The sequence below is a fragment of the Fulvia fulva genome, chromosome 2 (assembly GCF_020509005.1).
Source record: "Fulvia fulva chromosome 2, complete sequence".
Classification (NCBI taxonomy): domain Eukaryota; kingdom Fungi; phylum Ascomycota; class Dothideomycetes; order Mycosphaerellales; family Mycosphaerellaceae; genus Fulvia; species Fulvia fulva.
The window spans coordinates 4,194,760-4,220,953 of record NC_063013.1 but is presented as its reverse complement, the minus strand read 5'-3'; the positions used below and the strand labels follow the sequence as shown (position 1 = coordinate 4,220,953).

Sequence of the window (26,194 nt, the reverse complement as noted above, 5' to 3'; positions counted from 1 at the left end):
GCGCTCCACACTGGGTAAGGATGATCCGTCTACCGCGATCAATTCATAACCCTCTTTCTTTCTGCGGGTAGCTAGCCCGTGTCGTTTGACAAATGATTCGGAGGCGAAGTTCCCGCTCGCTCCGGAATCTATCATGGCATATGTCCGATGCCCATTGACGATAATCTTCGTTCGAAACACTGTAGTCGATGCTTGAGCCTTTTCTGTGTTGCATAACTCCTTTCGGTCGCTCATTCCTGAGGAGTCGATCCTTTTCCCTGTTCGTATGTGGAACGTCGTGCTTCGTGTCTCGAGGCCTCCGCTTGAACCTGGCGCGAGCCTTTCTGTGTCCACACCTGTAGTCGGTGACGTTCCTGGATCTTCTGCGTTTCTGAGTAGAGAGATCGTACGTGTTGTACGGCGTGTCGTAATTCGTTCGATACGAATGTTCCTGACGGTGTAAGGTATCCTGGTCCTATCATATGGCTTCCTATCGGTGGTCTCTCGATGACAGCTGTTGCTAGGTTCTCGGTGACGCTCACAGCTGGGTATGTCCATACCATTGCCCATAGCGTGTCGAGGGTCTTGTCGAACTCAATTGGGTGTAGCATTCGCCGTCCCGATACTTTCGGTAGGAATTCTTCATGCCTTCTCTGTAGATGTACGATCATGTCGAATAGCTTCTTAGGTGCATCAATCGTGAAGGTCAACTGTTCGTTGTCGTCGTCAGTGTCGCTCTCTTCTCCTTCGGAGGAATCTTCTTGGCTTGATTCTTCCGGATCCTGGTCTTCTTCGATCGTATCCAGCCCGGTGGTTTCTTGACGTTCTTGTGGTTCCGGTGACCACGATCCATTCCATCCTGGGTCCTGGTTTTCCTTGTCGTCGTCGTCGAAGCAGGATTCGTCGATGTCCACTTCTCGGAGCGTAGCGTCTTGCCTATGCGTCGCTCCCAGGGTTCCTCGCGGTTGCTGAGGCCAATACCCTGCTCCAGCCTTTGCGGAGTAGTGAACTTGACACGAGTCTTGGTAACAGAATCGCCAATGAAGGCTTCCATGACCATTTCGAGATTCGGATTCGATCTCGTAATCGACTCTTCGTGCCATCATGTTGAACTGTTGTGGTCGGTTCTGCAGTCCGAATGGAATGACCTCCATTCGCTGCCCATGGTATCCTCCTCGTCCTTGTGAGGGGTCCAGGAGAGGCTTCGTGCTTCTGTTGCTAGCTCTCTCCTCCACTCTCTGAGTATAGTCGGTATCTCCCGGAGATCCAACACTGCTCTCAGATTTACTAGTTCGGGGTTGCATCATGTTGAACTGTTCGCGGCGCACCATATTCTTACCGCGGCAGTCCCTTGCTAGGTGGCCAGGTTTGCCACATCCATAGCAGGTTCGTGTTTCTCTTCCTGAACTCGGGGGTCTTCCTTTCCCCTTGCTGTTCCTGATCTTGCGACCTTTTTCGGTAACGTCGAGCTCCATTGGTTGAGGTCCGTAATATGGTTTGTTGTTAGGCTTGTGGTTGTAGTTGTCGTTGAAGCCTTTGTTATGGTTGTCGTAGCCTGGTGTGTATCCGGCCTTTCCGGATACCTTGGAGTCGTATCGTCGTTCCATAGCTCTTTCGTAGAGCTTGTCGTCAAGATCAATCGTGACTTGGACTAGGTCGCCTAAGCCATCGATCCTCCGACCGTCCCTCATTAACTCATCCTTGACATGCTCCTTCAGTCCTCGTCGGTACATGACCTGAAGTGCTTCGTCGTCCCAATCGGTAAGTTGTGCGTACTCCTGGAATTTGGCAGCGTATTCGGCGGTGGATGTCTTCTGAGTCAAGTGCTGAATTACACGAACGGCAGTGGCAATCTCGTTGGAGACCCCAAAGACGCTCTTCATAGCATGCTTGAGATGATTGTAAGACTTGAAGACTCCGTCGGCATTATCTTCTCCATTGCTGTCCAGGTACTTCCTAAGGAATGGTTTGACCCAATGCTGTGCTCGTCCTCGAAGAAAGGTAGTGGCAAAGACAGGCTTGAGGTTCTCAGCCATGGAGTTGAACAAGAAGTACATGTCCATCTGAGCAACCCAAGTGTCGAACTTGTCTCGGTCGCCATAGTAGAAATCTGGCTTGCCAATCTTGAGGGTGTCGTTGCCTGTATGAGTAGCCAAGGCATTGATAGCATCGTTCGCGGTCTGAGGTCGTCGGGCTCTGCTTGCTTCACTGGGGGCGGGTGTTCCCCGGTCACTCTGTCGGTCTCCCATCGTAGAGGGCGTTCAAAGCTATTAGGTTTGGTATAACCTAATGATATCACAAGATCAGAAGACCAAGCTCAATCGGGTTTGTTCTCGGGCCGATGGGAAGTTGAGGGAGGGTGATGAAGCAGTAGCTGTCTTGTCTCGCAGAGATCAAGTAGCAGTGAGGCAGAGGTTGTGTTGTGGTGTATTCCAAACAGTGATATTAAACAGTGAGTTGAACGCCTCGAAGCCATAAGGGATTCTCAGCGTTCCTAAATACAAAGGAGATCCCCTTATGCCCAGGGGTATTGCTTTCTTTGCTTTCCATCATTTCTGTGCTTTCTCTAGAAGGCGTACCGAGCGTAGAAATCGCTGCGAGCGAGCTGCAGCGGGAGTGCCCACTAGTTGGCTCGGCACCACGTGATCCGAAATCGGTTGGCTCGTAGGGTCCAGACGACTCGATCCGTAACAATAGGTAGTAGGTCTTCGAGTATATAGGTTTATCTATAGCTCCTATATCGCTACGATATAATGCCTTTAGTCGTCGAGTTCCTAGAGGAAGTAGAGCTAAACCTTATCCTTACTTTTATTCACGTTATACTATATAATAGTAAGGTTGGCTTATATTATTATTACGGACTAGCTAGGATAAGGTCTATTAGGGTACTCGTTAGCTATATAGCTCCTTCGTTTGTCGCGCTATCCTATTAGGTTAGTTAGCGTTCGGTTATTAGGGGGTACTAGAAGATTTGTATCTATCTAGCTTTATTTACCGCTCTCTATAGCCCCCTTAGGCGTCCCGGCGGCGGGTAAGTACTCTACTATATATTTTGTATCGCTTCGTCTATCCTTTTCCTCTTTACGGCCTCGAATCCTCTATACTAGGAATTACCGAGCGTTAGTATATAGTACCTCGCCGGGGTTATTAACCTAGCCTAGCGGGCCTTTTCTTACGCTACTATCCTAATAGGGCATTAGTTCGAGTATACCGGGTATTTACGGCCGTAGTACGCGTACCTCGATTCCTCCTATAGGCATTATTTCCCCTAACACGGTCCTATATAGTATAGGTACTAAGGGGTCTTCTCAGTACACTTTAGCGCGATATAGCCGTATTACTAGTAGTTAAAGCATTAGAGTACTCTATAGCTCCTCTTATATATCTCCGTATCGAGGCGTTCGTATTACTAGAATAGTCCTCCTTCTAGGACCTAGTTCGCTTATTCCGCGGTAGCTATCTAGATAATTAGAGAGTAGTACGTCTTAGTAGCTTCGACGTTCTTATTTAGCTACGCTACTTTAGTAAAGCGTACTCCCGGTAAGGTGTTCTAGTTCTATATCTAGAGTAGGGCGAGGTCGTTCTCTACCCTAAAGGTCCTTAGTACCCTATAGGCTATTACCGTAAACTACTAGTAAGAGACCTTTACCGACCTCGCTACCTTAACTATCTAGTCCTTAAGGGTCTCGAGCTTTTGTCGGTCTGTCTCCTATACTATAAAGAGCGGTATTACTCCTCTAGGCTCGATTTTAGCTCCTACTATCTCCTTCTAGCTAATCCTGTCTACTAGCTCCTTACTTATTAGACTCTCTAGCTCTCGCTTCTCCTCCGGGTCCGTAACGTATACCCTAATAGCGTTGTTTATCCTTTAGGTCTATAAGTTAGGGGAGTTAGCTACTATATTTACCTATATAGGAGTATACTAGGTAGTAGCTTTCTATATTATCTACTAGATTACTCTTAGAATCTAATGTTCGAGTGCCTTAAGGGCTCCGAGGAATTAGGCGATCGTGTTCTTATATACCTTAGCTAGGCGCTTATCTACTTCGAGTATCTCTTAAGCCTCTTTATAGAGGTCCTTCTATATAGAGGTTTAGTTAACCCGGAGGGGTGGCTTACTCTATATTTATAGTCGCGGTTACTATAGTTGTTACTAGTTTAGCTATTATTGCTAGCTATACTATTACTAGCTTAGTAGTATTGTAATTTATGTCTATTTTTAGTAGGCGTAGGTTTCCCTTACAAGTTGCTTAATACTCGCTAGCTAGGCTTCTAGTCTAGAGTCTATGTCTCTAGTTCGCCTTCTCCTTTTCGAGAGGACTATTAGGCGGCCGTTCAGGTTATAGCGTAAGGTCTTCTTGGTGTTCTATATTTTACGCGAGCTATATACGTTAAGGGTCTATAGCAGGTTTATAGTAAATTGCTAGTATAGCTTATAATCTAAGTTAGGTAATGTTCTAGCTAAGTTTCGGCTAGCCTAGAAGGGGGCTTAGGACCGTAGCTAAGCTATAGAAATAGGATGACTAGAACCTCGAAACAGACTAGCTTTAGAGCTATATATCTCGATAGTTATCCGGTACGGACAGTTGCTTTATACGTTCCTAAGTTACTCTTAATACGCGCTGTCGAATACGCCGTATTTTGTCTAGTAATAGATAGATAGATCAATTCCCTAGACATATAGGTCTCAAGATATATATAGTTACGCCTATTACTAGTAATACTACCTCTCTTTTATAATATAAAGTACTAGTAAGCTAGGAATACTAGTAAGCTAGGAATTTTGTCTTAGTACGACTAACTTCTTAATTATCGTACTATATCTCAATAATATAATATATAATCGTCTAATAAAGAAGGCAGAATTGCTCTTACCCTCTCTACCTATTGTTAGGGCCAATTCACGAGTCTTCTACGCGTAGCTATAGTATATTACGTACCTTATTCGACGCTAACTAGCCGGTACTACGGAATTACTCCTTAGGTCGATACTTGCCCTATCTAGTATAAACTTACGTTAACTAAAGAATAGACGATTATTCGATATATCCTCGATCTCGATTCGCGAGGATTTACGCCTACCCTTAGCGAGGTAGTAGATATAGCGGATTAGCTACTCGGTAAACGCGACGCGGATCCGGTAGGTAAGAACTAGGTAGAGAGATTTATTTCGCGCTCTACCGAGCTTAAAATGGCCTTTAACCGAGCGAAGGACCGTTAGAGAATATTCTAGGAAGATCTAGAAGTCATAAGCGCCTAGTTTAAGCTTATATAAGAGACGATTATTAAGTATAGCGTATATAACGAGGATATCTATAACTTCGATAAGACGGGCTTTTAAATAGGCGTAATTAGCTCTATAAAAGTCGTTACTAGCTTAGAACGACGCTCTCGCCCTACGGCTACTTAGCCTAGTAAAAGAGAGTGAATTATAGTTATTTAGAGTATCTATACCACTAGCTACTCGACCCCGCCCTTTATTATCTATAAAGGGCGCGTCTATATTTTAGTATAGTATAAAGAGGTAGATATACCGCAAAATTAGAAGCTTACGGTCTTCGAGAATAGATAGATAAATAACGTACTTAGCCTCGAGTAGTCAAAGCACTTTGACGCGTATATAGAGGCGCGTTCTATAAGTAGCTATAGGTTGCTCATTTTAGACGGCTATAAGAGCTATTAGAACTAGGAATTTAAGGAGTACTATCTAGACTATAAGATCCTTACGCTCTATATACCGGCTTATTCGTTGTATATCCTATAGCCTCTTAACGTAGTTTGTTTTGCGCCGTTAAAGCTAAAGTACTTATAACGCGTACGGGACTTAGCGCGTTAGCGCGTCTTCTATATTAATAAAGAAACCTTCCTTCCGGCATTTAAAGATACGTTTTCGGCGTATTTACCGCGTCAAACTATAAGAAGGCCTTTAAGGCTATAGTATTAGTTCCTATTAACGCGTAAGTAGTACTTAATCGCCTTAATATACGCCTACGAACCCCGCTAGGACTACTCCCGCCTTAGACGACATTATAGTAGTCTTAAACTCCGAGTAATTTAAAGGAGTTTACGTCGTAATCTAAGCTTATATACAACGCTATACTAAGTAACTACAAAACAGCTTATAATAGCTTCTCTTAGCTTACAAAAGGCGGCGAAGTGTTACTATAAGAGAATACGCTTCTTAGAGCTCGTGACTCTAAGCTTAAACAACAAGTTAAGACTCTTATAACGCGCCGATCTCGTAAACAAAAGCGTCTCTAGTACGACGGGGTCTTAGAATATAGAGTTGGCTCGTTATAGGTAGTCGTCGAGTCGTTAGAAACTATAGAATAGTTAAAGAAGAGTTGTAGGTCAGAGGGTACGAAAGAGGGCTAGCTAAGTAGACGGCGGTATAGTAACTACGGTCGGACTAGCTATAACGTATAAACGTACTAGGAAGATAAAGAGAACAATTCTAAATCGGATAAGAGTATTAAGCTTACTAGTTCTCTATTTAATAGTAGTAAAAACGATTAATAAAGAATATAAGTTAGTTATACTAAGACAAAATTCCTAGCTTACTAGTATTCCTAGCTTACTAGTACTTTACGTTAGTACTTAATAGTAGTAACGATGCCGTAGAATTAGCGTATATTAGTAGCGTTCTTAGGCTCCGGGTAATCTAGTATTATCTATACCTACTCTAGCTTAGATAAGCGCTTTCTACCTACTTTATATATCTTACCGAGGAGGACTATCTTATTCATACCGATTATAGTAGCCTAGGCTACGGTACTACCGGCGCCTACGGCTCTATAGGCGAAGCTCCCCTAAGATAACTAGTAGCAACTTATAGAGGACGTAAAAAGTATAGAAACTAACGACTAGCTCCTATACTAGTCTCTATAGGTAATAATTACTTAGCTACGTACGGCGCTAGTACTATCGTATTACCGAGGGTAATAAGAAATAAGGACGACGTCTTAGGCGATTAATAAGGCTACCCGGAATTCACACCCCTATAGCTAGGTATCGGTCGCGGTATCGATACTAGGCCCCCGCCTAACGTACGATATAGTTACGATCCGTATTATAGTAAAGGAGGACTAGGCCGGAGTTACGAAGCTATCGAACAAGGAGCTCGCCTAGCGAATTAATTAACTAGGGGTAGTCGTAGGAAACTAATAGTCTAACGGTACTCTATAAATCTGTACTAGCTCTACTACTACTAGGAGGTACCTAGAGGTATAGCTATAGTAGGCATCTAAGATTACGGTATTAGCGAAGGTCTTAACGAAGTAGTTTATGATCCTAGTCTACGATATACCTAAAGAGTTCGACCTAACTAACTAAGCTTATCTACGTACTCTCTAAGAGGACAACCTAGTTACTCTTAACTCTCTAATCTAGAAGGCGACTTAGCTCTATAGAAAATGGCTAGAAGGCAAGAAGGCCTCGGCGCTAATAGTATAGCTATAAGACGTAAAAGCGGCGGATCTAGCGATAGAACAAGGCCTAGTCTAGCAATATAGCCTTAAGATAGTCGAAAAGCACTCCTTATCCTTTCGTGTCCTCTAATACTTCAAATACTAATAGTATAGACACTAAACCTATACGTATAGAAATAAGTAGGCCTACTCGAACTATATAGGAGACTATATATCTAGGGACTATATATCGGCTACGAGGCGGTACGCGAACTGTCCGGGGTACTACCTATTATATAGTACGGAATGTCTATAGCGGAAACTAGCGAAAAACAAGGTAATCACAAACAGAACCGTCGCCCTAAGATTCTACGGCGATCGTAAGGCTAGTATATACTAGAACTAGCTAGCGGCAGTCGGGTATAAGCGCCCTAGGGCCGAGAATAATATAAAGGATACGTAACCTAGGGTATACGGGAGGCTACGTACTCTACTAGTTATAGCAAGGGAATCTAACTAGGCCCGGTTCCCCTTTCGTATATAACTAATAGGCGTAGACTAGGACGCGCTAGGTAGTAGGATATAGGATATTATAGAGGAAATGATTGTCGATAACGATAACTAGCCTCGACACGCTAAGTATTATCTAGTATAACGTTGACTATAGTAAGGATATAGTATAAAACCATTTCCTATACGAGGCGGACCCGTACGTCTACTACGTCCTAGTAATCTAGGAGCTATAGATTAACCCGTACTATAAGAGACTAACGACCTATAAGTTACTAGGCTATAATTATACCTACGAAGCGACGGTAGACCCCGTACGTGCTTCTATATTAGTAAGGATATACTAGAATCCGACTAGGAGGTAGTATACTACGTAGACGAAGAAGGCGGGGGAGACATTACCTCCCTCTACGTAGGTAGTACTTAGATATATAACTTATATATATAACCGCTAGCCTCGAGGTCTAGTCGCGACCTTAGGGTCTATAGATACCTAGATAGTACGCTTAAGAGACAAGGGTACTATATTGTAGTAGGAGACTTTAATATATACTACCCTTCCTAGGAAAGCCTTATATAGCCGTACCCTATAGCCGACGAAGTAATCGACTTGATAGTGAGTAACGTAATTGCCCTTAATACCCCAAAGGACCTAGGTACCTAGAAGAGAGGGGGACTCTAAGGCACGATCGACCTCTCCTAGATTTTAGATAGCTACTACTATAAGGTAACCTACTATAGGATCGAATATAAACTCGAGGCGTCGTTAGACTATATACTAGTTAGGACCTCTATTATAATATAGATATAATATATACTAGCGAGAACCTCTAAGCTAAACTAGGGAAAGTCCTACTAGGCTAATATCTAGGTATACCTCGACGTCTCCGAGAGACTAGTCTAGATCGCGTAGTAGTAATATAATAGTAAAGACGAGATAGGCGACGTAGTCTAAGGGTTAATAGACGTAATAAGAAAAGCGACCTTACTTTACGTTCCGCTTACCTAACTAACGATATAGTCTAAACTATACTAGACGCTAAAGTATACTACGGTAGTAAGAGAAGTAAGGAGAGCCCGCCGGGTATAGACTAGTAGCTATAGCGAGGAGGCCTAGAACGTATATAGAGAGGTATACTAATAGAAGAAAGCTATAATACGGAGGGAGAAAGCCGTCGGCTAGAGAGCTATAGTAGAAGAAATCGCCGGTAAGCTAGTAAGGATATAGAAGCTAGCGAAATAGGCCCGATAGGACCCTATATAGGGCCCCTCCTTCTCTATCCTAGCGCTATAATTGCCTAGTAGCCCGGTTAGCGACCCCGAGGCAAAACGGCGTCTACTAGCTAGTAAGTTCTTCCCGCCCCTAGTCGAGGCTAATCTAAGCGATATAAATAGCTCTACTCCCCTAGTCCCTAGTATCGCGGTCTAATAGGAGGTATCCGAGAGAGAAGTTGCCGCTATACTTAGGAAGTTGCCGGCGAAGAAAGCCCCGGGGCCGGATAGGATCCTAAACGAGCTACTAAAGAAGTATAGAGATTAACTAGCCCTAGTAGTCGTAGCGATCTTTAACGCCTACCTATAGACCGGATACTACCTAACGGTATTTAAATAATCAACGATAGTAGTCCTACGTAAGCCGTAAAAGGAAGACTATACGTAGGTAAAGTCGTAACGCCTAATTACGCTCCTTAATACTCTTAGGAAGGCGCTTAAGAAGCTAGTTATAACGAGACTCTCCGAGGCGGTAGAGGAGTACTCCCTACTCCCGGACACCTAGATAGGTACGCGCCTATAGCGGTCGACGCTATCCGCGATAGGACTTATTACCTCTTAGGTAAAGGCTATCTAGTATAGGAATAGGGATAAGGTAGTATCCTTACTTAGTCTAGATATATCGGGAGCCTTCGACTACGTATTATACCCGCGGCTACTCTATATCTATAGGTCGAAAGGACTCCCTAAGTAGCTTATTAACTTTGTACGGTCCTACCTCTAAAACCGTAGTACGTCGATCCTAGTCAGTTAGTATAAAAGCCTATTTTAAGTAGTCTATACTAGAATCCTATAAGGCTTAACGCTAGTACCTATCCTATTCCTCTTCTCTATAGCGACGCTACTCCTAGCCCTAGAGTCCTAGAACACCGCTACGAGCGGCTTCGTAGACGATAGGAACATCCTAGCGTAGTCGTCCTCGACTAAGGAGAACTATAGGCTACTAGAAGAGAAGTATAAGATCTACGAGGACTAGGCTAGGAGGTATAGGGCTCGGTTTACCCTAGAAAAGTACAATCTAATACACTTTACGAGCCGGCTACGGTTCTATAATATATAAGCTTCTATCTAGATATAGAGGTATACGACTAACCCGGCAAATTAGCTTAGGATCCTCGGACTATAGGTAGACCCGGCGCTACGGTAGAGGAAGTACGTATAGGCAATATTACGGAAAGCTAAACAGAATGTAGCATCATACTAGAGGCTCACTACGTCTATATAGGGGGCGGACTTTCGGTAGTTACGACTTCTATATACGGCTATTATACGGCCAGTCCTTACCTATAGTAGCTAAGTATAGTCCTTAGGCAAGAGGGCCTACCTATTAAAGGGACTCGTTACGCCGTTAGCGAAGATCTAAAACTAATGCCTAAGGAAGGTCACCGGGGTATATAAGTCGATACTAATAAGGATACTTAAGTACGAGACCGCTATACCGCCGATCGACCTATATATCTAGGGACTATAGACCTCCTACTTAGGTAAGTCGGTAGAGTACCTAGTATAGAAGGTCATCGCTAGTATAGTGGTGAGGGCCCGTAAGTTAGTACTAGCGTATAAGGGCATTCGACCCGGAAATAAGCCGAACTACCGGGTAAGGGACGAATAGCTAGTAATATAATAGGAAGGTAAGAAATCGTTTAGAGAGTAACTATAGAAAGAGAGGTAGAACAACTAGGTTATAGGGTATAGTAGACGCCCTTAGCTAGCGGGATAACCTAAGGAATAGTTAGCTACGAAATCCGCGGTCAAGTACCCCCCGAAGCTTATCTACTACCGCCCTACGAGGGTATAGAGTAGTATAGTAACCTAACTACGAAGCAAACATATCGGCCTCTAGGGGTACCTATTATAGAGGAAGGTTCTAGAATATATAAATACTAGCTGCCCCTACGGCTATTACTCGTAGAATATACGGTACGTACTGCTCGTCTATCCGAGGTAGGCGCTAGGAAGGGGGGAGTAGATAGTAAAGGCGAGGAACCGGACGATTAGGGCACTTCTTAATAACGTTAAGGACTTACGGCGTATTACGAACTATATACTAGAGAAGGGCTAGCTAGAATAGTATCGTCTAGTAGGAGTAGTATAGGAAGAGAGGATACGGCGTAGCGCGACGAGACCGGCCGGGAGCGGGGGCTAACGGGGTAGTAATATAGACTACGTACGTTTAGAGGGAAAGCTAATCTAGATAAGGAGAAGTCGGTGGCGGGAAGGGGTTTCATCTATTTAGGTCTCCCTTTATATATAATAATAGATATATACCTATATAGGTCAAATAGGGTCCTAGAATAGGGGAATAACAAATCTATCTATCTAGATAGTACTTACTAACTAGGCTATTAGTACTAGATACTAGTAATATAGGCCTAGCGTTAACTTATAATTACTAACTACTAGACCTATTAATCTAATAACTAGCGTAGACTCTACTACTAATCTAGCGACTTTATAATAGCTTACTTAAGGACTTTCCTAATAACTTTCCGGCGTTTACTATAATAACTACCTAGCTTAGTAATAGCAATAGCGACTAGTACGCTAGCTATAAATAGATTAGTAACTTTAGTATATTCTCGAGGAGAGCCTATATAAGGCTATACTTCTCCCTACGTAGGTTACTAGAAAAGTCGTAGTAATGTCGATACTATAGAAGTGTCTACGAAGCTATTCTAAAGATAGAGGTGTCCGGACCCTAAATTAGGTCACCTAACACCGCGTTAATCTCGTGTTTCTACTAGACTACTTTCCTAGATATAGCTCGCTAAAGAGCAGGAAGTTATTACGGTACTTATCGATACTACGTCTCGTAATATTTAAGAGCTCGGAAATAGCCTAATTTAAATAAGAAGTGGTATCGAATAAGCGCTTAACCTCGGTCTACTACTATTAAGGTAGCTTACGATAGCCTATAGCGCTAATAATACCTAGGATTAGCGAGAACGGCGATATAGTAATAATATAATAATATGACAATAGAATACGATACTAAGTACTAGATTCCTATATTCTATAGCGTATCTACTATAGAGAGTATAGAATAGGCTTACCTCTAGAAGAGTCTTCCGCTATAGCGCAAAATATTATATAGTATAGTATTTAACGACCTTCCTCTTTCTACTACGCCTTTCTAAACTCGTAACGACGCTCTAAGATATAATGACACCTATTATAAACCCTGTCTTGTCGAAGTTAAAGGTGTCCTAGTTAAGGATACTATACTTCTCCTTTATATTACGTATAAGTAAGAACTACTTCTCGATAACGTCTAGATCTTCTATTAGGGCTCGCTAACGATCGTATCTACGTGTTATACGAACCTTAAGCTCACGATGCCGCCTAATGAACCTATCTGTCCAATTGAGACTAGCGGGCTTAAGACCCTTCTCTTATAGCAATAAATCGGCTATTGCTCGTATACTAGCTTTTAATAGCGAGAAACCTCTAAGATCTAGCTCGAGTATATACTTAAGTATCACCCTCTCTTCTAGCTCTATAAGCTTCTTCGAATTAGGCTCGTAGTCACCCCGAGGAGGTCGTCTATTCAATCGATACCCTAGTATAGTTCGAGGAGCGGCGTATACCTTTATAGCAAGTCGATTCGTAATTGTCGCGTCGCGTTTCGTGGCCTAGACAGCTAAGGTCAGTCTGGCCTCGTTTGAAGACAATACACGCTATAATGGTGGTTGCATAGCTGTATCTATAGAAGTGGTACAGTTCTTAGCAAAAGTGGCCCGCTCGGTGGTGTGGCCCGCTCGGTAGTGAAGCACATTATAGTATTTTAAGGCACGTATTTGATAGGGTGTATATAGACGAGCATTTTAATATATATATTACTATATATAAGCGCTTCGTTATTGCCTAATATACTGTTTTGTTTAAAACGTCGCGGTTTAACGCGACGATCGAGGAAGTCGAGTGCACTAGGTGTTTATGCTAGCGTTCTACCAGCAACAAATCTGGAGTGGCGCTGCCATTCTCTTTCTTCACACGACTGGGGAGGTGTAGAACATCCAAAGCGCGACTGAGGTGGCCGTGGAGTCTTTGCGTAGGGCCTCTTTGGGGAGACTCTTCGCAGTTGTTCGTGTGACATGGCAATGCGCTGTGCACGTAACGCGACTGAGTTAGAAGTGTTGACTGAGTGATGTTGGCAGGTCGCTATGTCTACGCATCGCTCCAGCACGCCGGCAGGTTCAAGCGGCGAAGTCTGTAGCGAAGGTGGCGACGCGCTCGGCGACGATGACCTCTGTCCACATCCATGTCGTTCAGATCACACGCATGTTTCGTGGTGCAACGTCAACAGCGTCGACAAAAAACGTCATCAGACCCTCTTCCACACAGGGGTCAATCATACATGTAGTCTACCCAAACAAGAACAACATCATCTCTTTCTCCAGCGCGATACATGTATGTAGCTGACGCCACAGCAACAAGAATATCGTCGTCTCTGCAAGAAACATGACGCGTCTCGTGGCCACATGGCACCATCGCCGACATTTCACTGATTTCAGGAACGAGCACATGCAGTGACACGACCTTGACCCTTGCCGACTGAAACTTGGAGAGCCCCCATAGTTCCACTCTTCCATTGGACCACCGCCGACCTTTGCACAGCCGAACCGTCATACCTCTGCCGACTTCAGGTTTCAAGGTTGTTCGAAAACACCCGCGCGTCTCGTGACAAGGCTTGCACGCTTGGGCAACGTGTTGGCATTCCACTCACGCATGACGTAGCACTATGATCGAGGTAGGCAAGGTTATTGATGTGTTTGAGGATATATAGAATGGTGAGGGAGCCTCATGCTCCGCCACATCAACAACTTCAAACATCACAATCCCACAGCCAGACATGGGTATCGTCGACAAGATCCAAGACAAGCTCTCGGGCAACAAGCACAACGAGCATGACACTACCACCACTGGCACTCATGTTGGCCAGGAGCCTGTGGGTGCTCACTCAGGCACCCATACTGGTAGTCATACCGGCACTGGGTTGACTGGCAACCCAAACACTACAACCTCTGGCCTGACGGGTGACCGCCACAGCACTGGCAGCGGCATTGCTGGAACTCACAACACCACCACCGGAAGTCGACTTACTGGCTCGCACAACACGCCAGGTACAGGACTCACTGGCTCGCACAACACGCCAGGTAGCGGTCTCACGGGCGGCCACCACAACACCGGCATTACCGGCGGTACAGCAGTCAGCGACGAGCACACTTACAGCCACCCTGGACACCCACAGCACGCAGACTTCGTGCCTGGTAGCCACCGATCAGCTCAGAACCCAGCCGCGGTCCCAACAGCTGGCGGCGCGCGCGTTGGAAGCATCCCAGGCGGCAATGGGCCATACGATGACCACCACGGCACCCACGGTACTCAAGACAACCGCAGTGGCATGGAGAAGATCAAGGACAAGGTTGTCCCATCCAGGGCTGATCGTCCAGACGACCCCATCACCGGCCAGAACTACAACCAAAACACCGCTTCTGGCGTCTCTGGCCACCACAACCAGTCTGGTTTGACCGGTTCGCACGGCACTTCTGCTGCTACTCCTCTGGCACATGATTCGAGCTTCAACGACCGACACACTGGATCTGGTTTGACTGGCAACACCCATTCCGGCACGGGTCTAACTGGCAACACTCACTCCGGCACAGGTCTGACCGGCAACACTCATTCCGGCACAGGTCTGACTGGCAACACTCACTCCGGCACAGGTCTGACTGGCAACACGCACTCGGGCCCAGGCCTTACGGGTGCAGGTTCCGCCGGCCCAGGCATTGCAGGCAACACTCATTCAGGCTCTGGCTTGACCGGCAACACCCACTCCAGCCAAGGCCTTACTGGTGTAGGTCACACTGGTGATAGCCACGTTCCAGGCACCACCCACTCCGGCCAAGGCTCGCACCTCGCCGGCAATCAGACCCACGGCAGCGGTGTTGGCGGAACTGGCGTCGGCGGTGTTGGCCACACTGGCACTGGCGCGTACGACAACACCCCAGGCAGCGGACTTGGTGGTCACTCAACTACCCACGGTACCACTACCACAATTAGTACCCACACCAACACAACAGCTGGCAAGCCATCCTTGATGGACAAGCTCAACCCAAAGAAGGATGCCGATCGCGATGGCAAGACTGGCATCATGGATTAAGCGATTGCTTGCAGCAGTTTGATACCCCAACAGCCATGATTGCATGAGATATGAAGCATTGTAGCGTTAGCAGTGTACGATAGTATGGTGAAACAGACCACAGAACAAATTCGAGACTCAGTTGTTGTTCCAACATACTTCCAAGCTACCTGCCGTGCCTGCATGCATGAACTCTAAATACCTCGGATGAATGGTTGGTGTGCCGCTTTTGCACATCCGACCATCCTCCTACACTTGTCACCACCACAACACCTTGAGAATGTAAGGCGAAAGTCTTGTGTGCTATTGCTTGCATATCGTTGTTGTCTCCCATAACTCTACTGAACCACTAACAATTCATTGACCAGCAGCGAGAACATGGTACACCCCCATCCCATCCACAACCAAGTAGTTACACCCATACTAAGCACTCCACCACAGCCCGCGCCACGCTCCCTCCATGTAGGCCTCATTGGCGCCGGCCTAGGAGGCCTCGCAGCCGCAATCGCAATAGCCCGAGCAGGCTGCAAAGTCACAATCCTCTAAGTACCCCACCATCCCCCATCCAAACCTCTCACTCCCCACTAACGCACCCCCTCAGGCCGCCTCAGAACTCGGCGAAATCGGCGCCGGAATCCAAATGACGCCCAACGTCTCCCGTCTTCTGATCAAATGGGGCGTCTCCGACATCATAGGTGATGACTTAGTCCAGTGTAAGGAAATCCGGATGCGGAGGCAGGATGGGAAGGTCGTGCAGCGGACGGAGTTGGTACCGAAGACGGTGAGGGAGTTTGGGTTTCCTTGGTGGGTTGTGCGAAGGGATCATTTGCATTCTGGACTTGCTGAGGGGGCGAGGCGGCATGGGGTGAAGATTGAGGTTGGGGCGAGGGTGGAGGGGATTGAGTATGAGGATCAGGAGAGGGTGAGGGTGAGGACGAAGAAGGGGGAGAGGTATGAGTTTGATTTGGTGATTGGGAGTGATGGGGTTAAGTCGGTGGTGAGGAAGACGCTGTTTCCTGATGTGAAGCCGAGAGCTCCGATGAATAATGCTGCTTACCGGACGGTGCTGCCGTATGACTATATCTATGAGAAAGTACCCGAGGCGAGGGAAGTTCTGGGTAACTCAATCGATGTGTGGGGCATGGAGAAGGGGTATGTTATCATGTACCCGATTTCGGGCGGGAGGGAATGGAATGCCGTGATGTCGCATTATCGAGATGAGCCAGTGAGCGATGTTGAGGACAATGTCGATATGGCTGAGATGAGGGAGTACTACAAGGACTGCGACCCTCTGCTGGTGAGGATTCTAGATCTTGCACCTGAGTCGAAGCGTTGGCCATTGTTGATCACCGGCCCTCTGTAGTCCTGGTCCAGTCCGCGGAAGAATGTCGTCCTCCTGGGCGATGCGGCGCATAGTATGGTAAACCACATGGCGCAGGGCGCAGCGACTAGTATGGAAGACGGCGCCTTTCTAGGTAGAGTCCTCGGCGAAGTCGTCCATGGTGTGATCACTCTTGAAGAAGCCATCGGCATCTACGAAAAAGCACGAATGCCACGCGCCTGGATCAAGCAGCAGGCCTCCTTCGTGCTAGGTGGGATTTACATGGCAGAAGACGAGCCCCGCGGTAAAGCTCGAGATGAGAGCTCGGCGGCCTCGGCCCAGGACACTTCTGCTATGGCTGAAGTGAAGAACCTCCACTCGGCCCAGGACACTTCTGCTATGGCTGAAGTGAAGAACCTCCAGTCCAAACCACAGATCTCGGGCCCGGATGCTAATGCTCGATCGTGGAATCTGTGGGGCTCGCCGGAGGCTGTGCAGTCGATCTTTGCGTATGATCCCGAGGCAGATGCGGACTTCTCCGTGTTGAATTATTTGCAGCAGAACAGTGCGTGGGACAAGGAGACGGGTCTAAGCTCTGCTTTGGAGGAGAAGTGGACTGGGTGGTTTTTGCCGAAGGATCAGGTTGGGAGAATAGCCAAGAGTCGAGGGACGAAGCTGTGATGCATGTTCGAGTGTATAGTGTATAGAAATGTCGGGTCAATGATGGATGTTTTGGACTCATCTTCGTGAAAGGAAGATACAGGGGGAGCGGGGAGGAGGGAGCACGAGGGCATCGGCGAGCATGTTCCGAACGGCAGAAAAGCTTTCGGCCCGAACCCTGAAGCTCAGCGCTCATGCAGGTACGAAAGCTTCGCAAGCCGCTCCTTTGCTTTCAAGGTCGTTGTGTTAGTTCTACGCGTACCACAGAAGCAGTAACGACTCTTGCCTGACAACACCTACAATAACATACAGTCGCTACCGGGATCATCTAACCACCTTGCAACAGAAGCACGAAACAGACGACTTTACGAACAACAAGATACCTCGCATCGACCACAAACACCTTCTCGGCACATTACGAAACACTTCACGCCAGCATAATCCTTCAGGATGCACTTTCCGAGCACTTTCTCATGTCTCTTGGCTGCTCTCTCTTCGGCATCACACGTTCTAGCAGACGCAATACACGATACACAACCTACCCCGACGATCGATGCAGCAGCACATATGGTCACGCCCAACGACGCATTACAAGATTACTTGGAAAATGGCAATAACATAGACAACCATCTCGAGTACGTACAGCCCAACTGCATCACTCGATAGATGTGCTGACACGAAGCAGACTCCGCCAAGCGACCGACTACAACCTTGCAGCCACGACCGCACCGACTCAAGCCGGAGCCGTAACGACCCTCTACATGAACCAGCAAGTCGGGACAACAGTCACATACGCAGCCATCGTCTACACACAACTCTTCTCGAAAGTCCCCGACCAACTTCCCTTACCTGGCGTCGGCTCGATCGGTCTCGGAAACCTGGTCAAGCAAGAGAAAAGAGAAGCCGCACCCACACCTGCACCAGGTATCGCAGGCAGAATCGCGACATGAACGCCCCAAGATCTTGTTTCAGCAGTGTTGCTGATGCAGAGATACAGCCCCAGCTTCATTACCACCCGCGCAACCCTTGGTCCTTGAGCTCCACGAAGTCGGAGTGACGCAGTGGATACAACCAGTCACGCAATACACACATCTTGTGATCTCGACAGTCTTGCCTACGACTTCGAACGCCACGGTTTCCGATATGGGTATAGTCAGCGCCACGGCAAACGGTGCTCTCGCGGCTGTGGCTTCGGACCGAAAGTTGCCGTAGCGCCGAAGAAGGGGCGGCCGGATCGTCTTCCTTTGTGAATGCCAATACAATGGCCATCTTGTTTGATCTTGTCCGGCGTCTGAGCGTGTTTGGAGTTTGGGTTGAGGGATTAAGAGCGGCATGGCGACAGAGTATGGAAAGCAATGGACGACAGCATGGATCTCGGAGCATAATGTATACCGGCATTTCCAGGAGTCAGACTATAGAGCAGGTCAATGAATTGCAGATTGATAATGTGCTTACGGTTTCGCGAGGTCGCCTTCGAATGATCTCATCCACGCTCTTTGCCCAGCCGTTTCGTCATCACTTTTAAAATCCGAAAACGTTGACATCTTCAAATCTCCCCACTCCCTCAACGCCGGCAACGCCCCCTTCTGAATCATAGCCGGATGGCCACATAGGAACGTGACACTCCCCTCCTCAGGCGGGAACAGACTCTTCTTGATGATGTCGGCGTTAACATGCCCTTTGAGTCCCTTCCACTCATCGCTCGGGTGACTCAGGACATGCGTCACCTTCAATCTCCCCTTCGACTCAGCCACAAAGTGATCCAACTCCTCCCTCAACAAAATATCTTTCTCACTCTTATTCGCATCCACAACTCTCACTTCGACATCCTCACCTGCGCCTAGCAGCGCTCTAGCGATGAGGGCGTAGCCGGGTGTTATGCCACTTCCGCCGAGGATTAGGGAGATTTTCTTGAAGTGCATTTCCTTATCTTCTATTGTGAAGGATCCGTTTCCGTTGTAAACAATCTCACCAGTTGGGCCACGGATTTCGATTTCTTCGCCGACGGGCATGCAGTCGAGGATATTGGACATGGCACCGCCGGGCTGGCGAGAATCGGGGAAGTAGGTTTTGATTACGAGTTCGAAGGTTCCGGCGCCGTCTTGCATGGACTGGATCTCGGAGGAGAAGGAGGGCTTTGAAGCTGGGTCGTCTTTTGAGGCTTTGGCAGGGTCGGGAAGGAGTGGTTTGGTGTATGACCGTATGAGCATTTTGTCTTTTAGGTGGAAGCCGAGCTGGATGTGTTGACATGTTCCCAATTCCAAGTCTTTGACGTTGTCGGGGAGGCCGAAGGTGTAGGAGCGTGTGTCTTCGGATAAGGCTTTGCGGTCAAGCAATTTGACATGGACCCATCGATGCTTTTGGAGGACGATGTCTTTGCCCTCGGTTTTGCTAGAGGCCTTCTCTTTCGCGGCTGCTTCGGCGTTGGCTTTGATGAAGTTTGCGGCTTTTTCTGTTACAGTACGACTCCCAGAATACACTCTTTCAGTTTCTGGTACGCGAAGCCGTCGTGGATCGAGGCGAGCTCGTCGCTAGTCTCGGCGTGGACTTTTCCTGCGTGGCCGAGGATTGCAGCTTTGCCGCCAGGGTGCCAGGCGAGGACTGAGGTGCAGTCGTAGACTTTTTGGTCGACGACGAGCCAGCAGTCTTTTTCGGTGTTGTGCTTTTCGATTTCTTCGCGAGTGAATTGCTTCGTGGGCGCCCCGGCTTCTTGCTTTGCGCTGGCGACTTGGTTCTCCACAGAAGGTTTCATCCAACCTCCGTCGCCTGTGCCGGGTTCGCATGGATGGCGGAAGAGCATGTGTGGTGCGTCGTCGTCTTTTGTCTGCTCGATCTCCCGCTTCATGATGTACCAGCAGTTGTTCATCATACCCATGGTGTTCCAGCTTGCTCGTTCCGGCTGAGTGTTCTTGAAGACATTCCATGCTCGTACAGCGATGCTCTTAGCTGCCAGCAAGTGTACTACCGATACATCTACATACCAATGCAGCCACGTCCAGAATTTGTTGCCGTGGCGGATGGGATACTCAGGAAAACTTGCGAATGCAGTACAGCCAGGTGTTGCCGCCATCGAGACTGATTTCAACGCGCTGCACTTCGTGCCCTCCGCCATCGTAGGCATAACCCTCGATCCGGTATGTCTGTCCGTGCCGCGCATTGGCCACGGGTATCTTCTCGCTTTGAGCTGGCTTGACAATAACGCTGTTCAGATTCTGCTCGTTGCACGCAGTGTCCGGATGTGCAAACATGGCATTCGCAAACTCTCCATCTTTCTGGGTGATAAAACTCGGCAATACTCTATTGTCCCAGATGTGGTAGTGACTCTGATTTTCATAGTCCGTGATCCATATTTTGCTTAGCCACTTTACACACCGTCCCCCGACATAGCCGGGGATGAGCAGTCGTACCGGGTAGCCATGATCAGGAGGCAGTGGGACATCGTTCATGTACAGCGCGAGTATCACATCGTTCGTAGGATCCATAGCATAGTCGAGTGGTATACAAGTCTCGTACTTGCCTTCGCTTGGATCATCCGCGCCTTGAAAGTTAACCCATCTTAGCTTGCCCTCTCCAGTATATCTACCGGGCTTCACGCCAGCAGCTTCAAGCACGTCTCGTAATAGCGGGCCTTTTAAGTACGCACATCCAGTTGCGCCAGCGCCCCAGCTGAAGCCTTTCGACTTTCGAATCATGTTGAGCTCCTTGCGTCTGTTGCCATCACATGCGAGAGCCACTGGGATGTTGATGTGTTCGAAATTGTCCTTTAAGTCGTTCATACATAGTGTCAGCTTGCCGTCTTCCACGTCAAGCTTGTGGAACTCCCATAGCAACCGCGGGACTGCTCCGTGGTTTCGTATGTAGTGAAGCTCATTGGGTGTAATGAGTTCGCATTTCTGCGACTCGACAAACAGCTTCTTCAGATCTGCCTCGGCATTCATAGGATGCTTGCCAGTCAGCCGTATAAGATCTCCGGAACGTGGCAGCCAGCTGTCGGGTGAGAATTGGTCCTGCTCATCGATGGAGATCGTGCTTCTGTTGTGTGTCGGCGGGCTCTTGCGCTTGCCATCGTTCTGCTGCAGCTTGTACCGGTAGTCCTTTTCGTGTTGTAGCGCTCTGAGCAGTGCGATCTCTTGAGGGCTGTATCGATCGAGCAGTTTCTGGTACTCACACTTGTCTCCATCGTCGCTGCCCTCTTTATCGCTTTGGTCTGAATGCTCATCGTCGGCGGCGTACGCATCGTGATGTTTCGAGTTCTCGCCCTCTTTTCGCTTCCAGTCATTCTCCCCTTGTCCACTTTCTTCGTGGCTTGGTTTCTCATTACTTTCTTTACTACGCTCTGATGTCTCAACTCCATCGCTCGTACGTGTCTCCTTGTCTTTCTTCGCAGCCTCCTCCTTCTTTCGCTTCTCGATGTTAGCTGGCCAATCTTCCTCGTTCTTGACCCAGTCTTCAGTAGCCTCGAGCAGATATCGCCAACCTAGGCTTCGATTCTCTGGATACCTCAGATGGAAGTCCTTCTCATTAGTGATGAGGTCGCGGAAGCTGATCAGATCACCCTTCTTCGCTCTAGCCTCCGGCTGCTCGTAATCTTTCTTGGCCTGCTCATCAAATTCCTCTTCTTCGTCCGGCTCTGAAGAACTTGAAGATCTGGTCAACTCAAGCAAATTCCCCACCTCATCGTCTTGATGTGTAACTCCAGGTAGCCGGCCTTGCCTGTTCAGGAATCCAATGCGGTGCTGGTGGCCATGGGACCAATCCGGCTCGTTAGAGATGCCATCTTTCGTTGATCCTGGATGCTCTCTCACATGGACTGTCCAAGGGATATGATGAGGCATTGCTACCTTTCCCGCTTCCTGTGTAAATCAAAAGGAGATGGAAGCAACAAAAGGGAACAATGTGCTGCCACTCCAACACATTTTGGGGCCATTGACCTACCTTGAGAACCTCTCATGGCGTCGATTCGCAGCGTGCCGCTCGTTTCCAGGCCTCGTCTTGAACTCAAAGAATGCCGCTTAGACGGCTCGATAGGCGTGAGGAGGTAAGCATCGGAAGCATTGGGCCAAGGACGTCCTCCCACGGGCCACATGATGCTTGAGTGTCGATCCAGGTACCTGCAGCTGCCATTGTGGCAGATGACAGTTGCCAATGTGCCTCCCGATTGCACAAGTACGATCTCTAGAGCTCCTGTAGAAGCCGGAGAAGGAGGATGTTGGAGAGAACGATTACGTACATTGATCGAGGCGTGCCGCAGTCTGCAGGCTGTGCTGAGCGTTGTTGAGGATACGGCAATAATGATGAATTGATTTTTTCACCACCGATATGTTTCCTGCGATTGTGTCGATCAACGCGAATTCACGTGCTCGCGCATTCCCGCTTGTCAAAGACACCCGTCGCTCCTTCATCCTTCGTGCCCACCTGCATGGACACTGAACGACAATGACATGGACACTGGATGACATGGCAGCCAATGCCCATGCTGCATACTGTTGCAGCAGCCAATCCTATATAATGCGTGGGACCGAACTGGCGCCATCGCTAAACACGACACATTCGAAAGCCCTTATCAAGGCCATTCCAACGATCTACAAAGCAGGCTACTGCCCCTAGAATTGAGGGAGTTCTACCTCATTCAATTTGGACAGCTTGAAGTTCTCTTCACCCTGTTTCCTCAGCTCCAAATGCCGCAAAGGTGCCTAGCTGCATTAGGCAACTCCCAAGCAATGGCGGTCCAGGCTACGGCACCACCGGCGCCTACGGCTCCACAGGCGAAGCTCCCCCAAGACAACTGGCAGCAACTTATAGAGGACGCAAAAAGCATAGAAACCAACGATCAGCTCCTATACCGGTCTCTCTAGGTGATAATCACTCAGCTACGTACGGCGCTAGTACTATCGTATTACCGAGGGCAACAAGAAATAAGGACGACGTCTCAGGCGATTAACAAGGCCACCCGGATTCAATACCCTTATAGCTAGGCATCGGTCGCAGTATCGACACTAGGACCCCGCCTAACGCACCGTATAGTTACGATCCGTATTGTAGCAAAGGAAGATTAGGCCGAAGTTACGAAGCTATCGAACAAGGAGCTCGCCTAGCGAATTAATCAACTAGGGGTAGTCGTAGTGAACTAACAGTCTAACGGTACTCTATAGATCTATACTAGCTCTGCTACTACTAGGAGGCACCTAGAGGCACAGCTATAGTAGGTATCTAAGGTTACGGTATTAGCGAAGGTCTTAACGAAGTAATTTATAATCCTAGTCTACGATATACCTAAAGAGTTCGAACTAACTAACTAAGGTCACCTACGTACTCTCTAAGAGGACAACCTAGTTACTCTTAACTCTCTAATCTAGAAGGCGACTTAGCTCTATAGGAAATGGCTAGAAGGTAAGAAGGCCTCGGCGCTAATCGTATAGCTATAAGACGCGAAAGCGGCGGATCTAGTAATAGAACAAGGCCTAATCTAGTAATATAGCCTTAAGATAGTCGAAAAGCACTCCTTATCCTTTAGTGTCCTCTAATACTTTAAATACTAATAGTATAGACACTAAACCTATACGTATATAAACAAGTAGGCCTACTCGAACTATATAGGAGACTTTATATCTAGGCACTATATATCGGCTACGAGGCGGTACGCGAACTGTCCGGGGTACTACCTATCGTATAGTACGGAATGTCTATAGCGGAAACTAGCGAAAAACAAGGTAATCACAAACAGAACCGTCGCCCTAAGATTCTACGGCGACCGTAAGGCTAGTCTATACCGGAACTAGCTAGCGGCGGTCGGGTATAAGCGCCCTAGAGCCGAGAATAATATAAAGGATACGTAACCTAGGGCGTACGGGAGGCTACGTACTCTACTAGCTACGGCGAGGGAATCTAACTAGGCCCGGCTCCCCTTTAGTGTATAACCGATAGGCGTAGACTAGGACGCGCTAGGTAGTAGGATATAGGACATTATAGAGGAAATGATTGTCGATAACGATAACTAGCCTCGATACGCTTAGTATTATCTAGTATAACGTTAACTATAGTAAGGATATAGTTTATAACAATTTCCTATATAGGGCGGACCCGTACGTCTACTACGTCCTAGTAATCTAGGAGCTATAGATTAATCCGTACTATAAGAGACTAACGACCTATAAGTTACTAGGCTATACAATATACCTACGAAGCGACGGTAGACCCCGTACGTGCTTCTATATTAGTAAGGATATACTAGAATCCGACTAGGAGGTAGTATACTACGTAGACGAAGAAGGCGGGAGAGACATTACCTCCCTCTACGTAGGTAGTACTTAGATATATAACTTATATATATAACCGCTAGCCTCGAGGTCTAGTCGCGACCTTAGAGTCTATAGATACCTAGACAGTACGCTTAAGAGACAAGGGTACTATATTGTAGTAGGAGACTTTAATATATACTACTCTTCCTAGGAAAGCCTTATATAGCCGTACCCTATAGCCGACGAAGTAATCGACTTGATAGCGAGCAACGTAATTGCCCTTAATACCCTAAAGGACCTAGGTACCTAGAAGAGAGGGGGACTCTAAGGCAAGATCGACCTCTCCTAGATATTAGATAGCTACTACTATATAGTAACCTACTATAGAATTGAATATAAACTCGAGGCGTCGTTAGACTATATACTAGTCAGGACCTCTATTACGACATAGATATAACGTATACTAGCGAGAACCCCTAAGCTAAACTAGGGAAAGGCCTACTAGGCCAACATCTAGGTGTACCTCGATAACTATAAGAGGCTAGTCTAGATCGCGTAGTAGTAATACAATAGTAAAGACGAGATAGACGAAATAGTCTAGGGGTTAATAGACGTAATAAGAAAAGCGACCTTACTTTACGTTCCGCTTACCTAACTAACGATATAGTCTAAACTATACTAGACGCTAAAGTATACTACGGTAGTAAGAGAAGTAAGGAGAGCCCGCCGGGTGTGGACGAGCAGCTATAGCGAGGAGGCCTAGAACGTATATAGGGAGGCATACTAACAGAAGAAAGCCATAATACGAAGGGAGAAAGTAGTCGGCTAGAGGGCTATAGTAGAAGAAATCGCCGGCAAGCTAGAGAGGATGTAGAAGCTAGCGAAATGGGCCCGACAGGACCCTATATAGGGCCCCTCCTTCTCTATCCTAGCGCTATAATCGCCTAGTGGCCCGGTTAGCGACCCCGAGGCAAAACGGCGTCTACTAGCTAGTAAGTTCTTCCCGCCCCTAGTCGAGGCTAATCTAAGCGATATAAATAGCTCTACTCCCCTAGTCCCTAGTATCGCGGTCTAATAGAATATGTCCGAGGGAGAAGTTGCCGCTATACTTAGGAAGTTACCGGCGAAGAAAGCCCCGGGGCCGGATAGGATCCTAAACGAGCTACTTAAGAAGTATAGAGATCAACTAGCCCTAGTAGTCGTAGCGATCTTTAACGCCTACCTATAGACCGGATATTACCCGATAGTATTTAAATAATCGACGACAGTGGTCCTACGTAAGCCGTAGAAGGAAGACTATACGTAGGTAAAGTCGTATCGCCTAATTACGCTCCTTAACACTCTTAGGAAGGCGCTTAACAAGCTAGCTATAACGAGACTCTCCGAGGCGGTAGAGGAGTACTCCCTACTCCCGGACACCTAGATAGGTACGCGCCTATAGCGATCGACGCTATCCGCGATAGGACTTATTACCTCTTAGGTAAAGGCTATCTAGTATAGGAATAGGGATAAGGTAGTATCCTTACTTAGTCTAGATATATCGGGAGCCTTCGACTACGTATTATACCCGCGGCTACTCTATATCTAGAGGTCGAAAGGACTCCCTAAGTTGCTTATTAACTTCGTACGGTCCTACCTCTAAAACCGTAGTACGTTGATCCTAGTC

The 26,194-nt window shown here is 47.3% G+C and overlaps 5 protein-coding genes across 5 annotated transcripts; 3 read left to right on the top strand and 2 right to left on the bottom strand.

The window, feature by feature from the left end:
* Positions 1 to 14,019: 14,019 nt before the first annotated feature.
* Positions 14,020 to 15,330, top strand: CLAFUR5_03248 (uncharacterized protein; the record flags this gene model as incomplete). Its single annotated transcript, XM_047902396.1, has 1 exon — positions 14,020 to 15,330. One exon carries the CDS (start codon positions 14,020 to 14,022, stop codon positions 15,328 to 15,330), a length of 1,311 nt encoding a protein of 436 aa, XP_047757833.1.
* Positions 15,331 to 15,687: 357 nt separating this feature from the next.
* On the top strand, positions 15,688 to 17,311 carry CLAFUR5_03247 (FAD-dependent monooxygenase OpS4; the record flags this gene model as incomplete). Its single annotated transcript, XM_047902395.1, has 4 exons — positions 15,688 to 15,690; positions 15,751 to 15,840; positions 15,911 to 16,606; positions 16,673 to 17,311. 4 exons carry the CDS (start codon positions 15,688 to 15,690, stop codon positions 17,309 to 17,311), a joined length of 1,428 nt encoding a protein of 475 aa, XP_047757831.1.
* A 429-nt stretch (positions 17,312 to 17,740) lies between these two features.
* Positions 17,741 to 18,240, top strand: CLAFUR5_03246 (uncharacterized protein; the record flags this gene model as incomplete). Its single annotated transcript, XM_047902394.1, has 2 exons — positions 17,741 to 17,925; positions 17,976 to 18,240. 2 exons carry the CDS (start codon positions 17,741 to 17,743, stop codon positions 18,238 to 18,240), a joined length of 450 nt encoding a protein of 149 aa, XP_047758410.1.
* A 501-nt stretch (positions 18,241 to 18,741) lies between these two features.
* On the bottom strand, positions 18,742 to 20,165 carry CLAFUR5_03245 (Nitrate reductase [NADH]; the record flags this gene model as incomplete). Its single annotated transcript, XM_047902393.1, has 2 exons — positions 18,742 to 19,718; positions 19,769 to 20,165. The coding sequence occupies 2 exons, from the start codon at positions 20,163 to 20,165 to the stop codon at positions 18,742 to 18,744; spliced, it is 1,374 nt and encodes a 457-aa protein (XP_047757830.1).
* Positions 20,166 to 20,316: 151 nt separating this feature from the next.
* CLAFUR5_03244 (Nitrate reductase [NADH] 1) lies at positions 20,317 to 22,125 on the bottom strand (the record flags this gene model as incomplete). The annotated part of the gene is made up of 1 exon (XM_047902392.1): positions 20,317 to 22,125. One exon carries the CDS (start codon positions 22,123 to 22,125, stop codon positions 20,317 to 20,319), a length of 1,809 nt encoding a protein of 602 aa, XP_047758459.1.
* Positions 22,126 to 26,194: the final 4,069 nt, after the last annotated feature.